At 45.7% G+C, this 23,264-nt stretch overlaps 1 protein-coding gene across 24 annotated transcripts in view; it reads left to right on the top strand.

Annotated features, from left to right (window-relative positions):
* ZMYND11 (zinc finger MYND-type containing 11) overlaps positions 1-23,264 on the top strand; it is a 131,042-nt gene that overhangs the window by 56,459 nt on the left and 51,319 nt on the right. For 11 of the 24 annotated variants that reach the window (XM_072825995.1, XM_072826003.1, XM_072825998.1 and 8 more), the window contains 2 exons: positions 4,635-4,729; positions 15,130-15,211. The exons of the other annotated variants lie outside the window; for them this stretch is intronic. In XM_072825995.1, the coding sequence (XP_072682096.1) occupies positions 4,635-4,729; positions 15,130-15,211 (177 nt within the window). The remainder of the gene's footprint in view (positions 1-4,634; positions 4,730-15,129; positions 15,212-23,264) is intronic. 24 annotated transcript variants of the gene reach the window in all.

The following is a 23,264-nucleotide window of genomic DNA, read 5'->3' as shown; positions in this document are numbered from 1 at the left end:
AAACCATAGTTTATGTATATCAAAATTACTTATGGAAGAACCTGGAAATCAGATGGTGCTCTTTGGATTAGGGTCACTTAAGCTTGATGGAAGTACTTCAGTGTTTCTCTGTTCCCGGGCATCCTCCTCTGACAGCCGTGGAGGTGCTCTCCCAGAGCAAGGCTCCACGGTCTGGCTGTGAAGGTTGCTGTTAGTTCGTGGCACTGGCGTGTGCACAGACCTGTCACCAGGAGCGCACACCCCTGCTCATTTTGCACGAGGACTGGTTGATAAGCATTCCCTTCTCTCCTGTCCCAGCGTCTTCACCTCCCACCTGAGAGCCACTCCTCTTCTCTATTATGGGGCACACTTCATGGCATCTGCTGCTTCCACCGCCGCCCTCATGTCCTTCGATCTGTGCGAGGCTGTCAGCCCCAAGGAGGGCCTGTGTGCACTCTCCCGGGCCTGCTGCCCTAGCTCGTGGGCCGAGCTGGTGTCCTTGTCTCCACCCTGACCAAAGTGAGTTGGGAGAAGCGTTGTCCTATGATAGTCAGGTTTCTATTCTGTATTCTGAGCAGGCAAATACTTTTCAAGTTTTAGATTAACTTTCATGGAGCGGGAGCATGAGCAGAGGGAGCAGCAGACCCCCTGCTGAGCAGGGAGCCCGACATGGGGCTCGATCCCAGGACTCTGGAATCATGACCTGAGCCGAAGGCAGACGCTTCACCCGCTGAGCCACCAGGCACCCTTAGATTAACTTTACATCAAATTGCCGTGCTCAGTGACAGTGACACCTGAACGTAGTTCTCTTGTAATCGTTACACACGTGCCGAGGCCCCGAGGCTGGAGCAGAGTTCCCGTGGAGCAAGCACTTGCGGTCACTGAGACCCCTTCTCTGCTGTGTCTGCTGCGTGACTCTGTTGTAACCGTGGACCTTCCACAGGTTGGGGCTTTGGGATCCGGGCTCTTCGGCTATTTGGAAGCCTGGCAAACCCTGAACTCGGCAGTTCGGGTCTGTGCACTGTTTGACTTTTGCTTGTGTTTATTTTGGAAAATATCTTTGAGGTCACCTTCAATGTAAAGGTTCTCCTTCATCCTTTCAAATTTGTCTACTGAAGAAACTGGTTCCTTTGCTCCGTGGTTTCCCATAGTCTGGCCGTGGCTGGTCGTTCCTGTGCGCTCGTGGAAATGGACAGTTGCCCTAGAGGCTCGGTGGGGCGAGACCCCGTGGAGGTGGCATGTCCTGCCGCAGGCCGCCGCGCTGCCACTTTCTCCCGGGGTTGGGTTTGCAGCCTTGCTGTGTCGCCAACGGTGCCGGTGGTTCGTTACGGAGTGCAGAATGGTGATAATCTACTTTCGTCTTGCTGTTTTAAACCGGAGTACTTCTGGAAGGACGTAAAATTGCCATTGCTGCTGTTGGGTATTCCTGTGGTGTATTTGTGTCTGAAGGGAGAATAACACTCTTTCTTTTTTCCCCATTTTTAAAAATAGCATTCTCTAATGAAAACTAGTTCTTTAATTGTCATTTGGAATTCATGCATTTCAGTAGTTTTAATATACTTCAGTCCCTTTCTGACAAAATCCTTATTTATGCTCCAGTTTTTCCGTCTGTCCCCAGCTGGAGCCTCTCCCTGTGGACTCCCGAAGTGGCTTTCTGCTTTCTCACCAGCAGGATTTTTCAGGCTTACCTCTCTTACACCCTGCTGCAGACCCGGAACCTTCGACTTTTCCAAGTGGCTCTGGTTTCTTGTCACATAGAAATTGTATCTCAGACACGTGTCTGGCCCTTGGTGTGTTCACTGCTGCTTGCTTGGTCTGTCCAGGCCTTTCTGTGGGCAAAGGTAGTAAATAGAATTGTAAGAGGAAAAAAAATCTTATGAATGCATACTTATGTTTTCCTTTCAGATTTGTGGCTGCTTGGTTTTCTGTAATTCTTCTACCAAAAATCTTTATTTCTTTGCTTGCAGAGTAAGGAGGTCCTGAATGTAGATCCTCAGTCATTTTATCCAACGTTGTATATGAACAGTTAGAGAGTAACAACACCAGCACTGTCACCCATAATGTGTGTCCTGGAAACAGTGTAAATTGCTTTATCCCTGTTCTCAGACACTTGTACCGTAACAGGTGCATGTTAGACTGTCCTTCCTCACCCCGCAGCTGGGGTTCCCACCACCACCCTTCTCTGGTGTCCAGAGTTCATTCTCTGGTAGATCTCTTTGTTTATTCTTTTACCTGCAGTTTTACTGAAATATAATTGCCATGTGATACTGTGTTAGGTTATAAGGCATACAACATAATGACTTTGTATGCGTACATATTGCAAAATGATCACCATAGTATGTTCCGTGAACACTTGTCACCGCCCATAGTTACACACTTTTTTCCTGTGATGAGAACTTCAGAGATCTCCTGTATTGGCACCTTTCAGACACACCATCCTTTGTTATTAACTGTAGTCAGCATGGTGTACCCGACATGCCCAGGACTCACTTATATCTGTAAGTTTGTACCTTTGCTCCCTTCCCTGTTGTGCCCACCGATCTGTTATGGTTTCTGTGAGCTGGGTCTGTTTAGGTAACGCCTGTGAGATGATGTAATGTTTGTCTTTCTCTGTCTGACTGACATCACTCAGCATGATGCCCTCGGGTTGTACCCATGCTGCCACAGAGCGATAGGGTTTCCTTTTTGAGGATGCACACTCATGCTGTTGTACAGCACTCCTCTGTCAGGGATGTGGGGTCTTCCATGCTGTAGCTGCCGTGGACACGGGGGAAGAGGTAGCTCCTGGAGATAGGACTTCATGTCTTGTGGATAAATACCTGGAAGTGGGATTGCTGTATCGGTTTCGTGAGTGGCCTCCATCCCAGTGCCCAGAGAGGCAGACTGTCCAGGAAATGCTTACTCAGGGCGTCCTGGGTTGTCACTGCTTCGGAATGGTTATTGCAGCCTTTTCCCTGGAAGGTCAGTTTGGCTGCACATAAAATCCTGAACTTGTATATTCTCTTTCTTTGGTGCTTTGTGTGTTCTGCATGCTAGCTTAAAGAGCTCCCTCTGGTCGCCTTGTGCCCCAGGAAAAAGGCCTGTGTGCTTTTTACCAGAGTGTAATTCTCTCTGTTTTTAAACAGCTAGTGTTCTGTTCCGAAGGTATAACTAACAGAAACTTCTTTAATAGGTTCGATTATTTGGGATGGAAAATACTTTCACCAGAGGAGTCTGTCTGAAATCATAGTACACATATGAGATGAAAATTTGATTTTTAATTAACAGGCTGTCCCTCTGATTTAAAAGTATATGTTTATAAATTGGGTTTAATGATAATAATAAAATTCCATAGTTCTTATCTGAGAGCTAAATAAACAACTAGTTTTGATTTCTCAGTAAAAACATTTTATATTTTTAGAAACTGAGGTATGTTTTGTGATACTTCATCATCATAAAATGAAAACGAGCAAGTCATTTTATCATAAAAAAGTACAGTCCTCAGGTGAGATGAAGGTAAGCATAGGCAAGAATAGCTTTTAGTTTAAAAGTCTTTTAGTTTAAAAGTCTGTAAGTAGGGCAGCCCGGCTCAGTGGTTGAGCGTCTGCTTTCAGCCCAGGGTGTGATCCTGGAGACCCGGGATCGAGTCCCACGTCGTGCTCCCTGCATGGAGCCTGCTTCTCCCTCTGCCTGTGTCTCTGCCTCTCTCTCTCTCTGTGTCTCTCATGAATAAATAAATAAAATCTTAAAAAAAAAAAAAGTCTGTAAGCAGCACAAAAGAATTCATAAATTTTATGGAACTTGAAGAGGTGTCATGAAATTAAAGTTTTGGAAGATTAATTACTTATATAAACAAATATTTATAACATTTTTATGCTTAAGATCATAATGTTAGCTCTTATTTTACAGTTTTTAAGTCCAGGAACAAAGATTAAGAGTCCTATGAAGGGGGCACTTGGGTGCTCAGTGGGTGAAGCATCTGCCTTCAGCACAGGTCATGATCTCAGGGTCCTGGGATGGAGCCCCGTGTCGGGTTCCCTGCTCGGTGAGGGGTCTGCAGCTCCCTCGGCACCCGCCCACGCTCATATTCTCTCTTTCCTTCTAAATAAATAAATAAATAAATAAATAAATAAATAAATAAAATCTTTTTAAAAAAATTGTATGACAGCAAAATTAGTAACAAATTTAAAGTTGAATCCCTAAGATTCCTCATAATCCATTTTTATGTCATTACTAAGTGTATTTAGTGTGTTTTAATATACTATATTTTAATGTTCCATAAAGTAAGTCATGTGTGTCACTTCTGTTTCATCTTAAACCCAAACATACTATTTATATCTCATTTGGATAATTATAATGTGGCATTAGCATTTTGTTAAGTATTCTAATAGTTATAATGCAAATACACTCTGTTGAAGCAAGTGTGGATTTTATGTTCATCTCTTCTCGCATTATGGCTAGTTTGTGCCATTGTGAGAGGTCACATTGCATTTTGCTGCCTGCTGGGAAGAGCCGTTGACCCTTTATGTCTTCTTGCTGTCTGAGTACCTGTGACTTGGTGTTTCTAGAGGTGACCGTGCTTGACTGATGTGATTGTACTGACATTGGGTCCGAAGACTAGTCCCATTCAAGTAAATGTCTCACATCAGGGCATCAATTAATTTGCTTACTTTCAGGTCAAAGCCCAGGTATAAAATGTGGCCTCTGACCTCTTTTGCCGTGGTTGGCAGTGAAGTGTGTGTGTCGCTACAGCTGAACACAAGCCAGAACTGTGAGTCCTCTGTGTGCGGGTGGCCTTTCAGGTTCCAGGAGGCATGCTCCATCTCTGTACTGACTTGTTGAGAATTAACTTTGTGACACTGCTAGAGACTATTGAGTTACGATTCTGCTTTGTCTCTATGTCTGTTTCTTTTTTTTGGCAGACTGCACAAAAATATGGAATGTTTCACAAATCTGTGTGTCAGGCTTGCACAGGAGCAGATCTTCTCTGTATGTGCTGCCAAAGCGAGCACTGTGATCCACTTTTGTTGAGCATGAGGGAGAAGTAGTAGTTGACTACTAATTCTTTGGAAATAAATTATTTTGAAAAACAGAAATATCCATAGTTGCAATCTGAAGAATTCTTCACAGAATTGCTAACTGCATACACACTTTGATCTATAGTGATCTATTCTCTCTTATATTTCTTCTGTGGTAGCATTTGGGCAGGTACACTTGGCCATTGTTACCACTGCTGTTTTATTTTCCATAATAACATGTTTGCAGAAGAACGGATCCTGCGCAGCTGTAACCCACAGCTCCAGGAGCTCCACAGTGTGCTTTCTCCAGTACGCTAAATTCTTTGGTCTCTTCTCTTGGCTTAGTTTATTGTCTAGCTGTTCTCATGTTTGACATTTCGGTGCAGTTCTGTGAAGGGAGCATACAGACAAGGCACAGAAGAGTGTGAACAACCACGGAAAGGTACGTTAGTCTGACCGAGGAATAGGAGAAGCATCAGTGCCGGGATGGGGCATGGCCCACACGCTGGCCTGCACACCAGGCCTGTGTCCAGGGCTCATTGGAAGTCAGGAGGCTGGGGAGGCTGGGCCAGGGAGGCTGGACAGGATTAAGGCAGAAGGGCTGGAGGGGTTGAGGGAAAGGAAATGAAAAAGCAGAGGGCAGACAGAGGGGTCCTCCGAGGCCGGCAGTGAGATTTCTATCCTGTACCCACAAGGGGTTATGGAGTGTTCGCTGTATGGGAATAGTGAGGGGCAGATCCACTCATGTTTCCTTCCCCAAATGGATGGAGTACCCCTCCCTGTCCCTCCCTGCTCTGGCCTGGTCTGAGCCCTCCATGGCCTCCTCTGCCTCCCCCTCCACACCCTGGCCCCCTTCCTGTGCCCCCCCATCTCCCTCTACATCCCCTCACTGCGTCCCCCTCCCTGCCTCTGTGCTTCTCCCCATACCCCTCCCCTTCCCGCCTGTGTACTGGCAGCAGGAGCCTCCTTGGGCTTCTGACTCCCACTCTTGCTGGTCTGTGTCTTCCCATCGCTGGTACCCGAGATGTTTTTCCAAAGCACCATTTTATCACTAGTGCAGGACTGACCACTCTTCTCTGTTCCTCTGAAGCCCAGGTTCCTGTGCCGGGTGTTACCATCTGGGCCTCCATCTCCACAGGAGATGCGGCCCCCTCCCACCCAGACTGCTGTGCTCCTGACGCTCTGGGCTCCCTGCAGGCCTCAGACGTTCAGGTCATGCCCCTGGGGACCATGTGTCTGACCCCTTCAAGTGAACTTCAGCCTTGTGCTTTGTCAGTATTTTTCGAGATTATCGGTCTGTTTATATTCTTCTTCAGAGGTTCGTTTTTATTTCCCTGTTGTGCAGAGAGTGCAAACACCTGAGCAGGACGTTTGTGTGAGGCCTTGGATGAGAGCTGAGTGTCCTGGCATGCCCTGCGGCTCTCCATGCAGATTTCCATGGGATGAGACTGTTCTCCGAGGTCTGCGCACTCTGTGATCTCCATTCTTTATTTTGTATTTTTCCTTCATTGATAGACAAAACATACACAACCCAGATACCCTGTCCTGTGAGGTATTCGTTCATTCCTCATGATAACCAGTCCCGTTACCCTTGCTCTTGCTCACAGTGATCAGTCTTATTACTAAACACGTTTCTGCATCCTTTGCTGATTGAGAGCACCTTGAGGGCAGGAGATGCACCTTTCCTCTGCTTGGATCTTACTGTGAGGTGTAACTGGGACAAGGAGGTGGAGACAGACTTCCCAGTAATGATAAAAACTCAGTCGCATTAGTTGAAGACATAGTTTCAAGGAGACTCAGAATTGAGAGACGTGGTTATTCAGTGACAAGCCCTGTACTGGGTAGGGTTTGTCCCCATGAATCCTCCCAAGTCCAAGAGGCCTGTTGTCATTCTCCTCTTGTTGCTAAAGATGCTGGAACTCAGGCGGTAGGAAGCCATGTAGATCGTTGGTGGTGGAACACAAATATAAATATAGATCTGAGGTCACAGTCCAAGCTTTTAATCATTACCTGTTTCCTTTTGGTGTTCGATGTATTGGTATCCTTGAATGTGTCGAATGTGTTCACTGTTATGTACGTGTGCTTCCATATAACCGCGGACCACAGCCCTGATGCAGAGGAGGCCCGCTTCACGGGTGAACAGTGTGAGGCTATACGAGCAGATGATGATTTGTTCCCAGTTAAATGTTAGAAACCGCCTAAATCTTCAGAGTAGATTCTGAATTTTTAAATAAATTCATCGATAAAGGATCTACAAAGGTGTTCTTTAGGTTTTGAAGTTTATTCAATGAAATATTACAATTTTTTTTGTACACTCATCTGAAGCACCTAGTAGCAGATTATTATTACTTTTTTTTTTGTTTACTGTGGTGAAACCTGCATCTTCACTATGCTTAAGTCTGCAATTGAATGGGATTAAATACATCCACGCTGCTGTGCTGCTGTCAGCACCATCCCCCCCGTACCTCACTTCGCCTTGTGACTGAATCTCTGCACCCAGTAATCACTAAGCCCCTGTCCCCTCAGCACCCGGCACCCACTCCTTTCGCCTGATCTTTGTGGCCGTGACAACTCTACGTACCTCAGAGAAGTAGAATTCTATAGTATTTGTGTTTTTGCAGCTGGCTGTTGGACACAGCACGATGTCCTTAAGGTTCATTCCTGTTGTGGCAGAAGGAAGATTTCCTTCCTCCTAAGGCCGGGTAGTATTCCACCGCACGGAGTGTGGTGTACACGGCCTCTTGTTACCCATCTGCTTGTCCACGGGTACTTGGGTTGCTCCCGTGGTTCTGCCCCTGTGACTGATGCTGGCATGAGCGTGGGTGGACAGAGCTCTCTGAGCCCGTGCTTCCAGTTGCTTGGGGTCTACACCCGGAAGTGGAGTTGCAGGGCTCTAGGGTAGCTCTGGCCATTTTCTGGAGGAGCCCCTACCTGCTGTCTCCCACACTTGCTGCACCAGCTTGCGTTCCCACCAGCCGTGCACGAGGGCTCCCCTTTGTCTACAGCCTCGCCAGCGCCTGTTGTTTCCTGCCTTCTGGCTTCTAGCCGTCCTGACAAGTGTGAGGTGGCACCTCGCTGTGGTTTTGATTTGTGTTTCCCTGATGATCAGTGATGTTGAGCATCTTCTCTTGTGCTCATTGGCCATTCTTGTATCTTGGGAGACGTGTCTGTTCTACTTCTAGGCCCGTTTTTGAGTCCGGTGGTTCGTTGGTTCCAGAAGTTGTGTGTCTATTCTGGGTATTAATTGCTACCAGATGTAAGCTTTATAGATCCCTTTCTCAGACTGCGGGTTGCCTTTCTACTCTGTAGACAGTGTCTCCTGAACACACAAAAATTTCAAGAGTTTTTGTGAAGGCCACTTTATTTTCTTGGTCACAAGAAATCATCACCAGATTCAGTGTTGTGAAGCTTTTTGTCCTTTGTTTTGTTCTAAGGGTCGTAGCGCCGTAGGCCTTACATTTGGGTCTTTGGTCCATTTTGGGTTAGTTTCTGTGTGTGCCGTTAGGTGCGGGTGCAGCCTCCTCCTCTGCATGTGGAGATGCAGTTTTCCCAGCTTGGTCTGTTGGAAAGACCGTCGGTTCCCCATGGGGAGGTCTTGGCGCTCTCGTCAAAAGTCCTTTCAGTGTCCGTGTGAGGATTTCTCTCTGGGCCCTCGCCCCTCTCCCTTAGTGTGCGTGTCTGTCTTTATGCCGGGGCCATGTGGCTTGGTGACTGTAGTTTCGGGTAGTAGGTTTGAAATGAAGTGTGAGTCGTCCAGTTTCTTCTTGTTTTGGGGATTATTTGGGCTATTTGGGATCTGTTGAGGTTCCACATGAATCTTAGGATGGGTTTGCTATATCTGAAAGAAGTTTCATGGAGATTTTGATAGGGATTGCCGTGACTCTATAGGTGGCTTTGGGTGCTACTGACATTTTAAATATATGAATTCCTGCAGTCCCTGAACACGGGATGTGTTTTCATTTGTTTACGTGTTTAATTCCTTCCAGCAGTGTTCAGTAAAGTTGGTTGTGCAGGCTTTCCTCCTCCTTGGTTGAGTGATCTTAAGCAGAATTGTTTTCATAGTTTCCTTTTGAGATTGTTCATTGTTCCCTTTAGAATTTCAGCTGTTTTTATGACTTTGCCTCCTGCCACGTTGCTGGATTCATTTGTTAGTTACGGCAGCTGTTTTCTGGAGTCTTTAGAGTTTTCTACGTGCAAGATAATAATGTCTGCAGAGCTCATTTTACTTCTTATTTCCAGTTTGGATGCTTGTTAGCTGTTTGTTCAATAGATGCTCGAGCTGGGAGGTACAGTACTGTGTGCTAGACGTGATGGAAGTGGACTTGTCTTGTTGTTGACCATAGAGGAAAGGCTCCGGCTTGCACAGTTGACTGTGGTATTAGCTGTGGGCTTGTCGTATATGGTGAAGTGGTTTTCTCCTGGACCTAATCCGTTGAGTGTTTTCTTGATGAGATGGTGTTGATTTTGTCAGATGCCTCTGCTCAGTTGCGTCTGTTTGTCTCTCAGTGCGGCTTGTCAGCCCTCCTGAAGAGCATGTGTGCACGGGCCTGCGTCTCCGAAGCTCCTGGCGGCGGGGCATTATTATTAAAGGTGTTTTCACTGTAAGTTACATCATCGCCTCACAGGACACTTGGGAAAGGGAAAGCAGAAGAAGAATCACCTATAATGTCTCTGTTCAGGTTCAAATGAGGGACCCATTTTGATTTGTTTATTTCTGGTCATTTCTTCTATGCTTTTCCTTGACCATTGTTTAGCGTTGACCACATTGCTGCTTGATCACCATAAATTATTATTGGTAATGGCTACACGATATTCCAGTTGGTGAGACTTCGTGAAACTGTTTGAGAGGGAGGAGGGATAAGCACTAGGTGAACATGCATGGTAAGGTTCACGTCACGTTAATTTATTTGCCCTCAAAACAGCCACAAAGGGTTGACTCTAGTAATTGTATTTTCTGGATATGTGCTTTGATATACGAAGAGGTTAAGTAACTTGTCTGGGTTTGTGCAGCTTGTTGGTCGTAGGAGCAGCTGTTAGAGCCTGGACCTGTGACTAAGGCCAGGCGTTTCCCACTGTGTCCACTCACCCCCTCCAGCCGTCATCTGTCGGATTCCTGCAAGCGTACAAATACGGAATGATGGAGGCCACACAGTGGTGGTGCAGGGGCCATGTGTTAGAGCATACTCAGTGGGCCAAGGAGCACCTTCGTTCCTGCCCTCTGGGGGTACGTGATCACCTGCGCTGTTTATTGTCATGCTGCTGCTGTTTTGTTCCTGGATAACTTGGGTGTTTCCAGTTCTACACTGCGTCCTCCTGCTTCGAATCCTTGCTTCCTGGTGGACACTCAGGCTGTGCTGGGCGTCCCTCTGCCACAAACAGCCACCAGCACACATGCGGCATTCATTCTTGTGCGTGCCCGGGAACACAGATCCCCTTGATTGCAGGATGTGCAGGTAGGTCGTTGGCTCAGCCCTCGAGGGGATGCCTATTTAGGAGCTGGGCACAGGGGTTTTGCCTCCCTCGCGGCTGTTCATCTGCACGCGTGTTGTCACTGAGGTGTCAGAATTCACATCCCTGTGTCCGTTACTGGGCAGCAGTTGTCCTTGCAGGGTTTGGGCTTTTCTTTGCTGTGGATGCCTCATCCTCCCCTTTGCCTGTTCTCCCCTTGGGGTTCTTGGCTGTGTCTACTGACTTGTGGGAGCTGGGTTCTCCTGGATGTTAGTTCCTTTACGTGCATCATGCTTTGTACACACCGTTTCTAGAAGCTCTGTGGATCTGTTTATTAAAGTTTCCCATACTGTTATTTGTGGAATGAAAAATTGAATTTTGTAGTCGTCAAATTCATTGTCTTTGGCCTGGTGTTTTGTGCTTTTGAAATCTTTTATTTGAGGGATCCTACTTAGTAAGACGGCAAGAACGTTCTGCCACAATCGTTTTCCTGACTGTAGAGCTTTACCTTCCACGGTTTGTTGATCCATCCATTTTCCTTCCTTGCAGTGGGGGAAAGCTTTAGTTCTTTTTTTTTCCTCTCTTAGTCTGCCTTCTATTTCAAAATTTAAACTTTACAGCCAGAGGCTCTAGTGGGAGTTACTCGGGGGCTGCGTGGGCCAGGTGCTGGCAGTGCCATGCTGTTTGCCCTCGGCCCCGACACTTCTCTTTGGCGTGTCTGTGGGTGCCGAGACCCAAGACTAGGAAGTGGCACCTGGCATTACCTCATCATCTGCCTGCTTGCTCTTGAGTGGTTGCAGGCCCTTCTGCGGCATCCTATCGTCCTGTCCACATGGAGCGTGGAATCTTCAGTGGACCCGCACTGAGGACGGGATCAGCTCTGCTGTTAACCAGCTGTGTTTCCCCAAGGAATTCCCTTCCTTTCGCTCCTCTGCAAATGAAGGCCCCCCTGTAGCCTGTGTCATTTTGGGGAGGGGGCACGGGTTGAGGGTGGGGGCAGCAGGAGGGAGAGAATGTGAAGCAGGCCCCACGCCCGTGACCTGAGCCGAAACCAAGAGTTTAGCTTAATGGACTGCACCACCCCCCCCAGGTGCCCCTGTGTGGCCTCCGTCTTAACAAAGATACAGAAAATTGCCATCACCCCCAGAAGTTCCTTGTACTCCCTGGTGCTCGTTCCCCACCTCCAGCCACGAGCACTGATCTGCTTTTCATGGTCGTGAGTAGCTTTGCTTGTTTTAGAGTTTTATGTACGTGGAATCATACAATATATGGTTTTCCATGACCGACTTTTCTTGGTCAGCATGGGTTGACATTCATTTGCTGTGCATCTTGACAGTTCATGGAAATCCCTTCACCTGCTCAGGGCACCTGGGATATTTCCATGTGGGGTGTGCTCTCGTGCACAGGGGTAGTGATGCACATCTGGATGAATGCCCGGGGCAGGTGTCACGGGTGCTCTTGGCAGTCGTGCTGGTGCAACATGGGAGGCAGACAAGCCAGCACAGGATGGATGGTGGGCAGGTTCTAATTCATGGATGTGTGTAGTATTTGCACGTGTGTCAGGTGTACTCAGTGTGTTTTACCAGAATGTCACTTGTTCCATGCGTATTTGGGGGACAATTAGAAAAAGGTGTAAGCAGAGTACAGAGTGCGTCGGGTCACCTGTGGCAGGAGGAGGCGAGGAGGGGGAGAGGAAGGTCGGGTGGACGGGACCGGGAAGTACAGCTGCTGCGGGGGGGCTCTTGCCCGGAGCCCCTCAGCGGCCGAGCAAGCGCTCGTCACAGGCCCGGCCCCCCAGCTCCGGCCCCCAAGCCCCAGTGCGAGCCCCACATTGTGACGCTGCCCGCAGGGACCCAGTTGCTGAGTGCAACAGCGTCGCTCATGTACTAACACCAGAAGGAGGTTTGTGCCCGGCGTGTTCACAGAGCTTACCGCAGAGTGTCCGTTGCAAAGCTCACGGCGGTGGCGGAGCCCAGCCCGGGGCCGTCGGCCGAACCTCGGTGCAGCTTCACCCGGGAGGGGAGGTCGTGGTTCCCGGCGAGAGAGTGGGGGTGCGGCGCGGGAGCTGTGTGTCCTCGCGGGCAGAGCTGTGCGTCCTCGCAGGCGGCAGGGGCTCGCGTGCTGCGGGGGGCACGGGGGCATCACTCCCTGCGATCGAGGCCCAGTGGCCACAGTCGGCCTGTTGGAAAGGGCCCGTGTTACCCAGAGGCTCGGGGGGCCCTGCGTCACGGAAGAAGGTCTTTTCCTCTAGGTGAAAACTGCCTGATACTTTCTAAGTTTCCATCTAACCGTGACGTAACTCAAGAGTTTACTGATTTTAATTAAAGTTGCACACAAATAATGTAATAATTGACAGTGTGCTGTTGGGGTAAATGGAGCAGATTTTGAAACAAGTCTTTTACTACCTTGACAATTGATGGGAAAAAATGGAGATTTCTTTTTTTGGTTGTTAATTGATACCCCCCAAACCTTCAAGGTGTCTGTCGGTGAGCCCTGTAAATCATTTTCACTAGTTCAAAAATGAGGGAAGTTAAGATTTTAACAGGCTTAAACTACAAGAATTATGAAAGGATGTAGAAAAACCAGCACGTTTCCCATTTCCTGTTGGTTTCCCCCAAGTCTCTGGGGGGGGGGTCTGTCTCCTGCAGAGCGCGGGGAGCACAAGTGTGCGGGGGCTGAGCCAAGGGGTGCTCGTGTAGTGCACGTTCTCCCGCCACTGCGCCCCCGGGTCTGCGGGGGGATGCGAAGGAGATGCTAGGGGGGATGCGGGGGGGTCTGTGAGGGGGGACATGGGGGGTTGCGGGGGGATGCAGGGGGGATGCGAGGGAGATGCTAGGGGGATGTAGGGGGTCTGCAGGGGGGATGCGAGGGAGATGCTAGGGGGATGCAAGGGTTCTGCTGGGGGGATGCGAGGGAGATGCTAGGGGGATGTGGGGGGTCTGCGAGGGGGTGATGCGGGGGGGATGCAGGGGGATGCTAGGGGGGATGCGAGGGAGATGCTAGGGAGATGTGGGGGGGTCTGCGTGGGGGGATGCTAGGGGGAATGCGGGGGGTCTGCGAGGGGGGAACATGGGGGGTTGTGGGGGGATGCAGGGGGGATGTGGGGGGTCTGTAAGGGGGGACATGGGGGGTTGCGGGGGGATGCAGGGGGGATGTGGGGGGTCTGCGAGGGGGGAACGGGGGGATGCAGGGGGGATGCTAGGGGGATGTGGGGGGCCTGCGAGGGGGGACATGGGGGGTTGCGGGGGGATGCAGGGGGGATGTGGGGGGTCTGTGAGGGGGGATATGGGAGGATGCGAGGGAGATGCTAGGGAGATGTGGGGGGTCTGTGAGGGGGGATGAGGGGGGATGTGAGGGAGATGCTAGGGTGATGCAAGGGGTCTGCTGGGGGATGCGGGGGGTCTGCGAGGGGGGATGTGGGGGGATCTGCATGGGGGGATGCTAGGGGGGATGCGGGGGGTCTGCGAGGGGTGATGCTAGGGGGGATGCGGGCTCCGGGGCCCGGCATCCGCCAGTCAGGTGCTAATGGCCCCAGGTGCTGGCCAGATGTGCTTGGTGATGTTGGTGACTGAGGAGTTCCCCACTTCCGACGTGGTCGGAGATTCTGACCCTTCTCCTGCGGCTCCCATGGCTTCTACACTCAGAGATTGGGCCCATGTGCAGGTCAGCTTTGATCTCGTGTCCTCGTGCTGATTTCTCACGTGGGTCTCTTTGGGGCCTGAGCCCAAGCACGGGCGGCTGGCAGACATTAGGTCGTGGGACCAGGAGGCAGGACTCACTTTCCCAGCCTGGCCTGCGCTCACGTGGAACAGGTCTACACCTTCATCCAGATGAAGACCTCCAGATTCCTCGATGGTGGGAGGCGTTCGGTGTGGTGTGTTGTGGACAGAGACAACGTCCGTGCCTTGGTGGTGGGTTGTATCCATACTGTTTGCGCTAGTGTGTCATCTCCCGGGATGTGTGTTTCCAACAGCGTGTTACAGTTAAAGAGATTGAATCATCGTTAGAAGGATTGAAGGTAGATAATCACTTTTAGGAAATGAGCACTTGTGAGATCTCTTTTGTGACCGTGTTAAATCAGCAGTGGCAGTTTACCGCTTAACTGTGCAGGTATTGTCTTGGGACTTGGAGAGCTGCGTCGAGGAGTGTGCTGAGCAGCAGTGGGGAGCAGTATCCTAGCCAAGACTTGGGGGCAGAGTACAGGGGAGGATGGGGGAGAATTAAAACTTACTGAGGAAGTCCAGAGAAATTGAATTTAAATACTAGACATTTACTGTTTCATGACTTACACCAGGTGGGCCACCGTCCGTGCGTCTCAAACCGTTGGCTAGCACTGCCTCCTGATTGGTTGAAGATGGGCCCCTGTGACGGGTCGGCAGTGTGTACGACAGCGGGAGGCCTGGCGTGACCTCAACCTGCATATTAACATATGTGTTTTTCTCATGGGATAAAGCTGCCTGACGGGCCGAGGAAGGGAGCCGTGGGCTGGGACCCTTTATTATCTTGAAGGTCACCTACGTAGGCTCTGCACGTGCTTGACTCGGGCCTGTGGACGATCTTAAGCTTGCCTGGCGCACGTTGGCCTGGAACACTGTGAGAATCACTGTTGTCTTAAAAGCACGGAGTAGGGCTTGTTCACGTTCAGGCATTGCTTTATGAGCTTGTGTCAGTTGATGTTGCCGACTCCCTGGTGATTGTATCACAGTGAACGTTAACCAGAGGTCTTCTGTTTTGGATGTGCTGCGTGGACCACACGCGCAAGAGGAACCCTCCAGCCATGTTGGTAGGTACGTATTAACCCTTCCCTCGTATGGGCCCTGTCGTTTTGCTAATCCATTGTTTCCTGTTTGAGTTTTCTTACTCTTAGATTTTGCGATCTTAATTTTATGTATTTAAAGCTCTTTTCCCTTGTTTCTTCCATTGTTTTAGTTCATACTTAGCCCCTAATACTGAAAAAACAGTTCCAACTCCTTCTTTTGCATTATATTTAAATATCTGACTTAGAATTTGTGATGCACATCTGGATTATATTTATCCAGACTGCCATTGGCTTGTTCTACAGTCACTTGGGAAATATTATTACATTTTTCCTTCTTTTCTAATGCTTGTCTTTCAGTACTGAGATTTTTGTGTACTTGGACCTATGTCTAGATGTTTTGATCTTTTGTTTAATGTTTCTGTCCAGCTGCATTGTTAATAAGTTGTCGGTACCGACAGAAGTAGTAAGATTGAGTGCCCCCTCAGTATTGTCCCTGCCCCTGATAAACTACCCTAATGTGGGGCAGAGCTTGTCATTACCCATTGTTCCTCCTTCTTAAAACTTCTTTTTATGATAACATCTTTCATTTCTGGATGCTTTCTACACTCATAAAATCCTATATTGAGACATCCTGAATCTGGCCTATGGTATGGGAAAAGAATAGTGGAAAACCTGGAAAGCCTGAATAAAGTCTGTGGTATAAAGTCCAGTGGGCTACATTGTGCAGCATTAATTAGGAGTCTAAGAAGTACTGTGTGTCAGCCACACTTACTGTGGGATTATTTTGCAGCATATACAAATACTGCATCCTTATCTCATATACCTGTAACTATGTTCTATGTGAATTATGTCTCAATTAAAAAATAACTTTTTAAAGGAAAAATTAATAACTTTTGATAATTATACTTTTTATTTAAGAAGTTAACATTAGATACATCTGGGTAAAGGGAATGGGGACTGTACTGTTTTTGTAAGTCTTCTGCAAGTGTGGAATTAATTTGAAATAAAAGATTTAAAAGATGACATTGAAATTCTGTTACTTATTTATATATCCAAGAAGTATTTATTTACTTATTTTTAAAGATTTTATTTATTTATTCATGAGAGACACAGAGAGAGAGATAGAGACACAGGCAGAGGGAGGAACAGGCTCCATTCAGGGAGCCCGATGTGGGACTCGATTCCAGGACCCCAGGATCATGCCCTGGGCTGAAGGCAGGCCCTAAACTGCTGAGCCACACAGGGATCCCCAAGAAACAGTTATTGAGTATCAATTTTATGCAAAGCAATATCTAAAATAATTTGTCAGGGTGCCTCAACTGGGTGGCTCAATTGGTTATGTGTCTGACTTTTTATTTTGGCTCAGGTCATGATCTCAGGGTCGAGGGACTGAGCCCCACGTCCGGCTCCGTGCTTGGCAGGGAGTGTGCTTCTCCCCCTCTCCCTCTGCTCCCCACCACCCCCTTTGTACTCATGCACTCTCTTTCAAAATAAAATCTTTAAAAAATAATAAAATAATTTGTCATCTGCTCCTACCCTTTTCTGGCTGCAGCTGCCGATAGTTCAGCAAATAGGTCCTGTGAGTCTAACTCCTTAGAGGAAAGTAAGTAGTACCTATCTGTAAAGATTCAGATGCTGAACTAGTAGTTTAAATGATGAGTGCAGGGGATCCCTGGGTGGCTCAGCAGTTTTGCGCCTGCCATTGGCCCGGGGTCGTGATCCTGGAGTCCCGGGATCGAGTCCCACGTCGGGCTCCCAGCATGGAGCCTGATTCTCCCTCTGCCTGTGTCTCTGCCTCTCTCTCTCTCTCTCTATGTCTATCATAAATAAATAAAAATAAATCTTTAAAAAAAAATGACGAGTGCGTATTCTTAGCCTTTGGATGACACTATTTTTTAAAGATTTATTTATTTTTTTAAACCGACTAAGCTACATAGGCGCCCCTAGACGAAGCTTTTAAATTAGTACTAATCACTAACTTCGTTCTAAATTGCGTAAACCCAAACTTCTCATTCAGAAAATACAAGGCCTTCCCTGGAGCCTTTCTGTCTCCAGGCTGTGATGCTACTGGGAGGAAGCACTGTTGTGCACCGATCACAGTTCTTGTGGTTCCGTGTGCTAGGGAGAACCTGTCCTTCATCCCTGTGTTCTCCTGGTCATCCTGTCCCTGTGCAGGGGCTTCCTGAGTCTGCCCCATGCCCTCTCTCACCTTGTGTTCCCCCTCAACCTGCAAGGACTGCCTTCAACTGACTCTGCTTCTCTTTGAGCCCAGCATGCTGCCGCTAAAGAGAAAACAACTCTTCTTGTGTCGTAGGCATGTTCTACAGCTGTTTGTATGCATAGTGTATGGTAAAAGTGGATTAACGTACATCAAAGAATAGTAAGACTTAATGCCATTCTTGTTAAAATAAAACAAAATCGCGAACTGGGACTGAAAAGGAATTTCTCTAATAAGGCGGAGCTACTAGTATCCTGTAGCAAGCATCATACTTGTAATTGTGTTTATTTATGTTTGATAAAATACATCTACCAGTAACCTTCAGCAAGTGTCAAGTTAATGGTGAACTATTATAAGATTCCTTTGCAAAATCTGAGACAAGGATACCCACCATTCCTACCTGGCAGTGTTGTGCTACAGGTCCCAGTGAGAGGTGAGCATGGTTTCTCAAATATACTAGAAACCACCAGCCAGAAAATAATACATAAAATAAAATCCCTTTCTCAAAAGAAACAAAAAGACACAGTACCTAGGGAGAATCACAGAAAGGGTGCAAAAATTTTAGGGAGAAAACTTTGTTACATAGAAGATATAAATGAACCAAGTTTATCCGAAGAAAGACTTAGTATTGTAATGATGTTTCTTCTCAAATTAACAAAATTTCTTCCATTTTCATGGATCTTGGCAAACTAATTTTAAAATTATTATGGAGGAATAAATGAACAAGAAGAGACAAGACGAGTTTGAGAGGAAATGGGGGACTGCCCCAGCCTGGCAAGCGGCTGTAGGAGAGAGGAGCTTGCCGACATGGCTGCAGGGTTGGGAGATGGTAGCTCCTTTTGTATTTTGTTTTTGTTTTTCTTTTTATTTGTTGAAGTTTTTTTTTTTTTTAATGTTTTATTTATTTATTCTTGAGAGACACAGAGAAAGAGAGGCAGAGGCACAGGCAGAGGGAGAAGCAGGCCTCATGCAGGGAGCCCGATGTGGGACTTGATCCCAAGACTCCACATCCTGGGCGAAAGGCAGGCGCCAAACTGCTGAGCCACCCAGGGATCCCCTGGTAGCTCCTTTTGAAAAGGAACAGCAGTCTCCAGCTAATAATAGAGGGACAAAGTCCTGAAGAGGACACTGTGGAAAGAGGTCTTCACCCTGCGCCTGCTTGCTGAGTCAGTTGGTTCTTCTCAGAAGGGGCCTCTCTCGATGGCTCTTAGATCCACCTCTAGAACTCTTGTGCAAGCACACACATGGTTATAGAATGTTTTTGAGAAACTGTATCTTCTATATTTTTAAAAATTTAAATTAGATTAATTAACATATAATGTATTATTGGTTTCAGAGGTAGAGGTCAGTGATCCATCAGTTGTATATAACACTCAGTGCTCATCATATCATGTGCCCTCCCTCATGCCCATCACCCAGTTACCCCATCCCTAACCTTCCCTCCAGCCACCTCAGTTTGTTTCTTAGAGTTGATTCTCATATGGTTTGTCTTCCTAATTTCATCTTGTTTTATTTTTTCCTGTCTTACCCTACAATCCTGTTTGTTGCTTAAATTCCACATATAAGTGAGATCATATGATAATTGCCTTTTTCTTTTTATTTTTTTTTTATTTTTATTTTTTTTGATAATTGCCTTTTTCTGATTGACTTATTTAGCTCAGTGTAATACCCTCTAGTTCCATCCACTTTGTTGCAAATGGCAAGATTTCTTTTCTTTTCTTTTCTTTTCTTTTCTTTTCTTTTCTTTTCTTTTCTTTTCTTTTCTTTCTTTTCTTTTCTTTTCTTTTCTTTTCTTTTTTCTTTCTTTTTTCTCTTTTCTTTTTTCTCTTTTCTTTTCTTTTTTTCTTTCTTTTTTCTCTTTTCTTTTCTTTTCTTTTCTTTCTTTTCGGTGGCTGAATAATATTCCATTGTCTATATATACTACATCTTCTTTATCCATTCATCTGTCCAAGGACATCTTGGCTTCTTCCACAGTTTGGCTGTTATGGACATTGCTGCTATGAACATTGGGGTGCAGGTGCCCCTTCAGATCACTATATCTGTATCTTTCGGGTAAATACCGAGTAGTACAATTGCTAGGTCGTTGAGTAGCACAATTTTAACTTTTCGAGGACCCTCCATACTCTTTTCCAGAGTGGCTGCACCGGCTTGTGTTCCCACTAGCAGTGTAAGAGGGTTCCGCTTTCTCCATATCCTCACTCACCAACATGTTTTTTCTTGACTTACTCATTTTAGCCTTTTTGACTGGTATGAGGTGGTATCTTGTGGTTGTGATTCATGTTTCCCTGATGCCGAGTGATGTTGAGCAGTTTTTCATATGTTTGTTGGCCACTTGTCTGTCTTCTTTGGAGAAATGTCTGTTCATGTCTTTTGCCCATTTCTTGATTGGATTATTTGTTCTCTGGATGTTGAGTTTGATAGGTTCTTTATGGATTTTGGATACTAGCCATTTATCTGATAAGACATTTGCAAATATAGGGGATCCCTGGGTGGTTCAGTGGTTTCGCGCCTGCCTTTGGCCCAGGGCATTATCCTGGAGTCCCAGGATCGAGTCCCGTGTCGGGCTCCTTGCATGGAGCCTGCTTCTCCCTCTGCCTGTGTCTCTGCCTCTCTCTCTCTCTCTCTCTGTCTATCATAAATAAACAAAAATAAATCTTTATTTTTTTTATTTTTATTTTTTTTAAAGATTTGTTTATTTGGGGTCTTTTCTGGTTCCATACAAAATTTTAGGATTATTTGTTCCAACTCTGTGGAAAAAAAAACAACAACATGATATTTTGATAGATATTGCATTGAATGTATAGATTGCTCTGGGTAGCATAGACATTTTAACAGTATTTGTTCTTCAAATCCATGAGCATGGAATGTTTTTCCATTTCTTTGTGTCTTCCTCAGTTTCTTTCATGAGTGTTGTTTAGTTTTCTGAGTGCAGATCCTTTGCGTTTTTCGTTAGGTTTATTCCCAGGTATCATACGGTTTTGGATGTAATTTTTTTGGGATTGATTCTTTAATTTCTCTTTCTTCTGTCTCATTGTTAGTGTTTAGAAATGCAACCGATCAATGAAACGAAGAGCTGATTCTTTGAAGGAATTAATAGGATTGATAAACCCCTGACTAGACTTATCAAAAAGAAAAGAGAAAGGACCCAAAAAAAAAAAAAAAAAAAAAAAAAAAACCCAAATACATAAAATCATGGATGAAAAGGAAAAATCACAACCAATATTGAAGAAATAAAATTATAAGAACTATGTTATGAGCAACTATATGCCAACAAATTAGGCAATCTGGAAGAAATGGATGCATTCATAGAAACATATATACTACCAAAACTGAAATAGGAAGAAACAGAAAACCTTAAGACCCATAACCAGCAAGGAAATTGAAGCATAATCAGAAATCTCCCAACAAATGAGGCCAGGGCCGGATGGCTTCCCAAGGGAATTCTACCAAACATTAAAGAAGAATTGATACTTATTTTTCTGAAGCTGTTTCAAAAAATAGAAACACAAGGAAAACTTCCAAACTCATTCCCCAACTCAAAGACCCCACCCACCAAAAAAGGAGAATTACCAATATCCCTGATGAACACAGATACAAAAACTCTCACCAGTATACTAGCCAATAAGATCCAACAGTAGTACGTTCCAAGGATTGTTTACCATGACTCAGTGGGATTTATCCAGGGTTCAACATCCACAAATCAGTGTGATACACCACATTAATAAAAGAAAAAGTAGTACGTTCCAAGGATTGTTTACCATGACTCAGTGGGATTTATCCAGGGTTCAACATCCACAAATCAGTGTGATACACCACATTAATAAAAGAAAGGACAAGAGCCAGATGATCCTCTCAGTAGATGCAGAAAAGGCATTTGACAAAATACAGCGTCCTTTCCTGATTAAAACTCTCTGCATCATAGGGATTGAGGGAACGTACCTCAATATCATAAAAGCCGCCTATGAAAGGCCCACGGCGAATAATCATTCTCAGTGGGGAAAAACTGAGAGCTAAGATCAGGAACACGACAGGGATGCCGGCTCTCACTAGTGCTGTTCAACATAGTCCTAGAAATCTGAGCCTCGGCAGTCAGACAACAAAAAGAAATAGAAGTCATCTGAATTGTCAGAGAAGAAGTCAAACTTTGACTCTTTGTGGATGACATGATAGTCTAAATGGAAAAACCAAAAGACTCCACCCCAGAATTGCTGGAGCTTATACAGGAATTCGACAAAGTGGCAGGATATAAAATCAATGCACAGAGAAACTGTACCATTTTATACCATTATTTTTTTTTTTACCGACTTTTTCCCTTTTTTAAATTGAGTTATAATTTACAAATAACATCTTCGTTTCAGGCACTCAACATAATGATTCAGTATCTGTATATACTGCTGACCCTTGAACAACAAGGGGTCCACTCACACACGAGTATTTTCTTAAGATGGGATAGTACTGCAAACGTATTTTTTCATATGATTTTTCTTAATAACCTTTTTTTTCTAGCTTATTATAAGAATATAATATGTAGTCCATATAACATGCAGAATATGTGTTAACTGAGTGTTTATGTTATCAGTTAGGCTTCTGGTCAACAATGAGCTATTAGTATTTAAATTTTGGGAAGTCAGGGTTGTATGTGGATTTTTGCCTGTACCAGGGGTTGACGCTCTTAACAATTTGTGTTGTTCAAGGGTCGACTGTACTATGATCACCACAATAATTCTAGTTAATATTCATCACATTGCATAGTCAGAAAAAATTTTTCTTGTGATGAGGACTTTTAAGATCTATTCTCTGGGCAACTTTTGAATATGCAATAAGGTATTGTTAACACAATGCTGTACATTTTCCCACACGACCTTTATTTTGTGGCTTAGAGTTGATACATTTTGACCCATTTCACACACACACAACCACCAGTCTGTTCTCTGTGTCTGTGAGCTTGGGGGGTGTGAGAGTGAGTGTGTGTGTGTGTGTGTATGTGTGTTTAAGATTCCACATGTCAGTTAAAGATCCACTGGAGAGTTATCCATGTTGTCACAACAGGCACGATTTCATTTCTTTCTGTGCCTGAATAATATTCTTGTGTGTGTGGTTTTGATTTGTGTTACCCTGAGGATCAGCAGTGTTCAGCTGCTGTCAGTCTACCTGCCGGCCATCTTCATGTCATCTTCGGGAAAGTGTGTGTTCATAGGTTCTGCCATTTTTTTAAATTTATTTTTTATTGGTGTTCAATTTACTAACATACAGAATAACCCCCAGTGCCATCACCCATTCACTCCCACCCCCCGCCCTCCTCCCCTTCTACCACCCCTAGTTCGTTTCCCAGAGTTAGCAGTCTTTACGTTCTGTCTCCCTTTCTGATATTTCCCACACATTTCTTCTCCCTTCCCTTATATTCCCTTTCACTATTATTTATATTCCCCAAATGAATGAGAACATATAATGTTTGTCCTTCTCCGACTGACACTTCACTCAGCATAATACCCTCTAGTTCCATCCACGTTGAAGCAAATGGTGGTTCTGCCATTTTTTAATTGGATTGTTTTTCTCTTGGTTATTGAGTCGTAGGTCCTTTATATGTGTTAGGTATTAACCCGTGTACCCTGATTTTTTAAACATAAAAACTTTTATTTTATTATTTTATTTTAACTATATATAACATTGCTTCATTTTTTTGATGATTATATAATAATTCTTGGTATAGCTGTATTATAATTTAGCCAATCCCCTAACACTTATGTTCAGATCCTTTCTGGTCTTGTTGTGAACAATGCTAGGATGGCTTTCCTGTCTTGTATATATATATTATTTCATACATGTCTATCTATAGGAGGAATTTCTGGAAGTGGAACCGCTG

Source organism: Canis lupus, chromosome 5, assembly GCF_048164855.1.
Source record: "Canis lupus baileyi chromosome 5, mCanLup2.hap1, whole genome shotgun sequence".
NCBI lineage: Eukaryota > Metazoa > Chordata > Mammalia > Carnivora > Canidae > Canis > Canis lupus.
The sequence above is the reverse complement of the archived record's forward strand: the minus strand, read 5'-3'. Positions and strand labels throughout refer to the sequence as shown.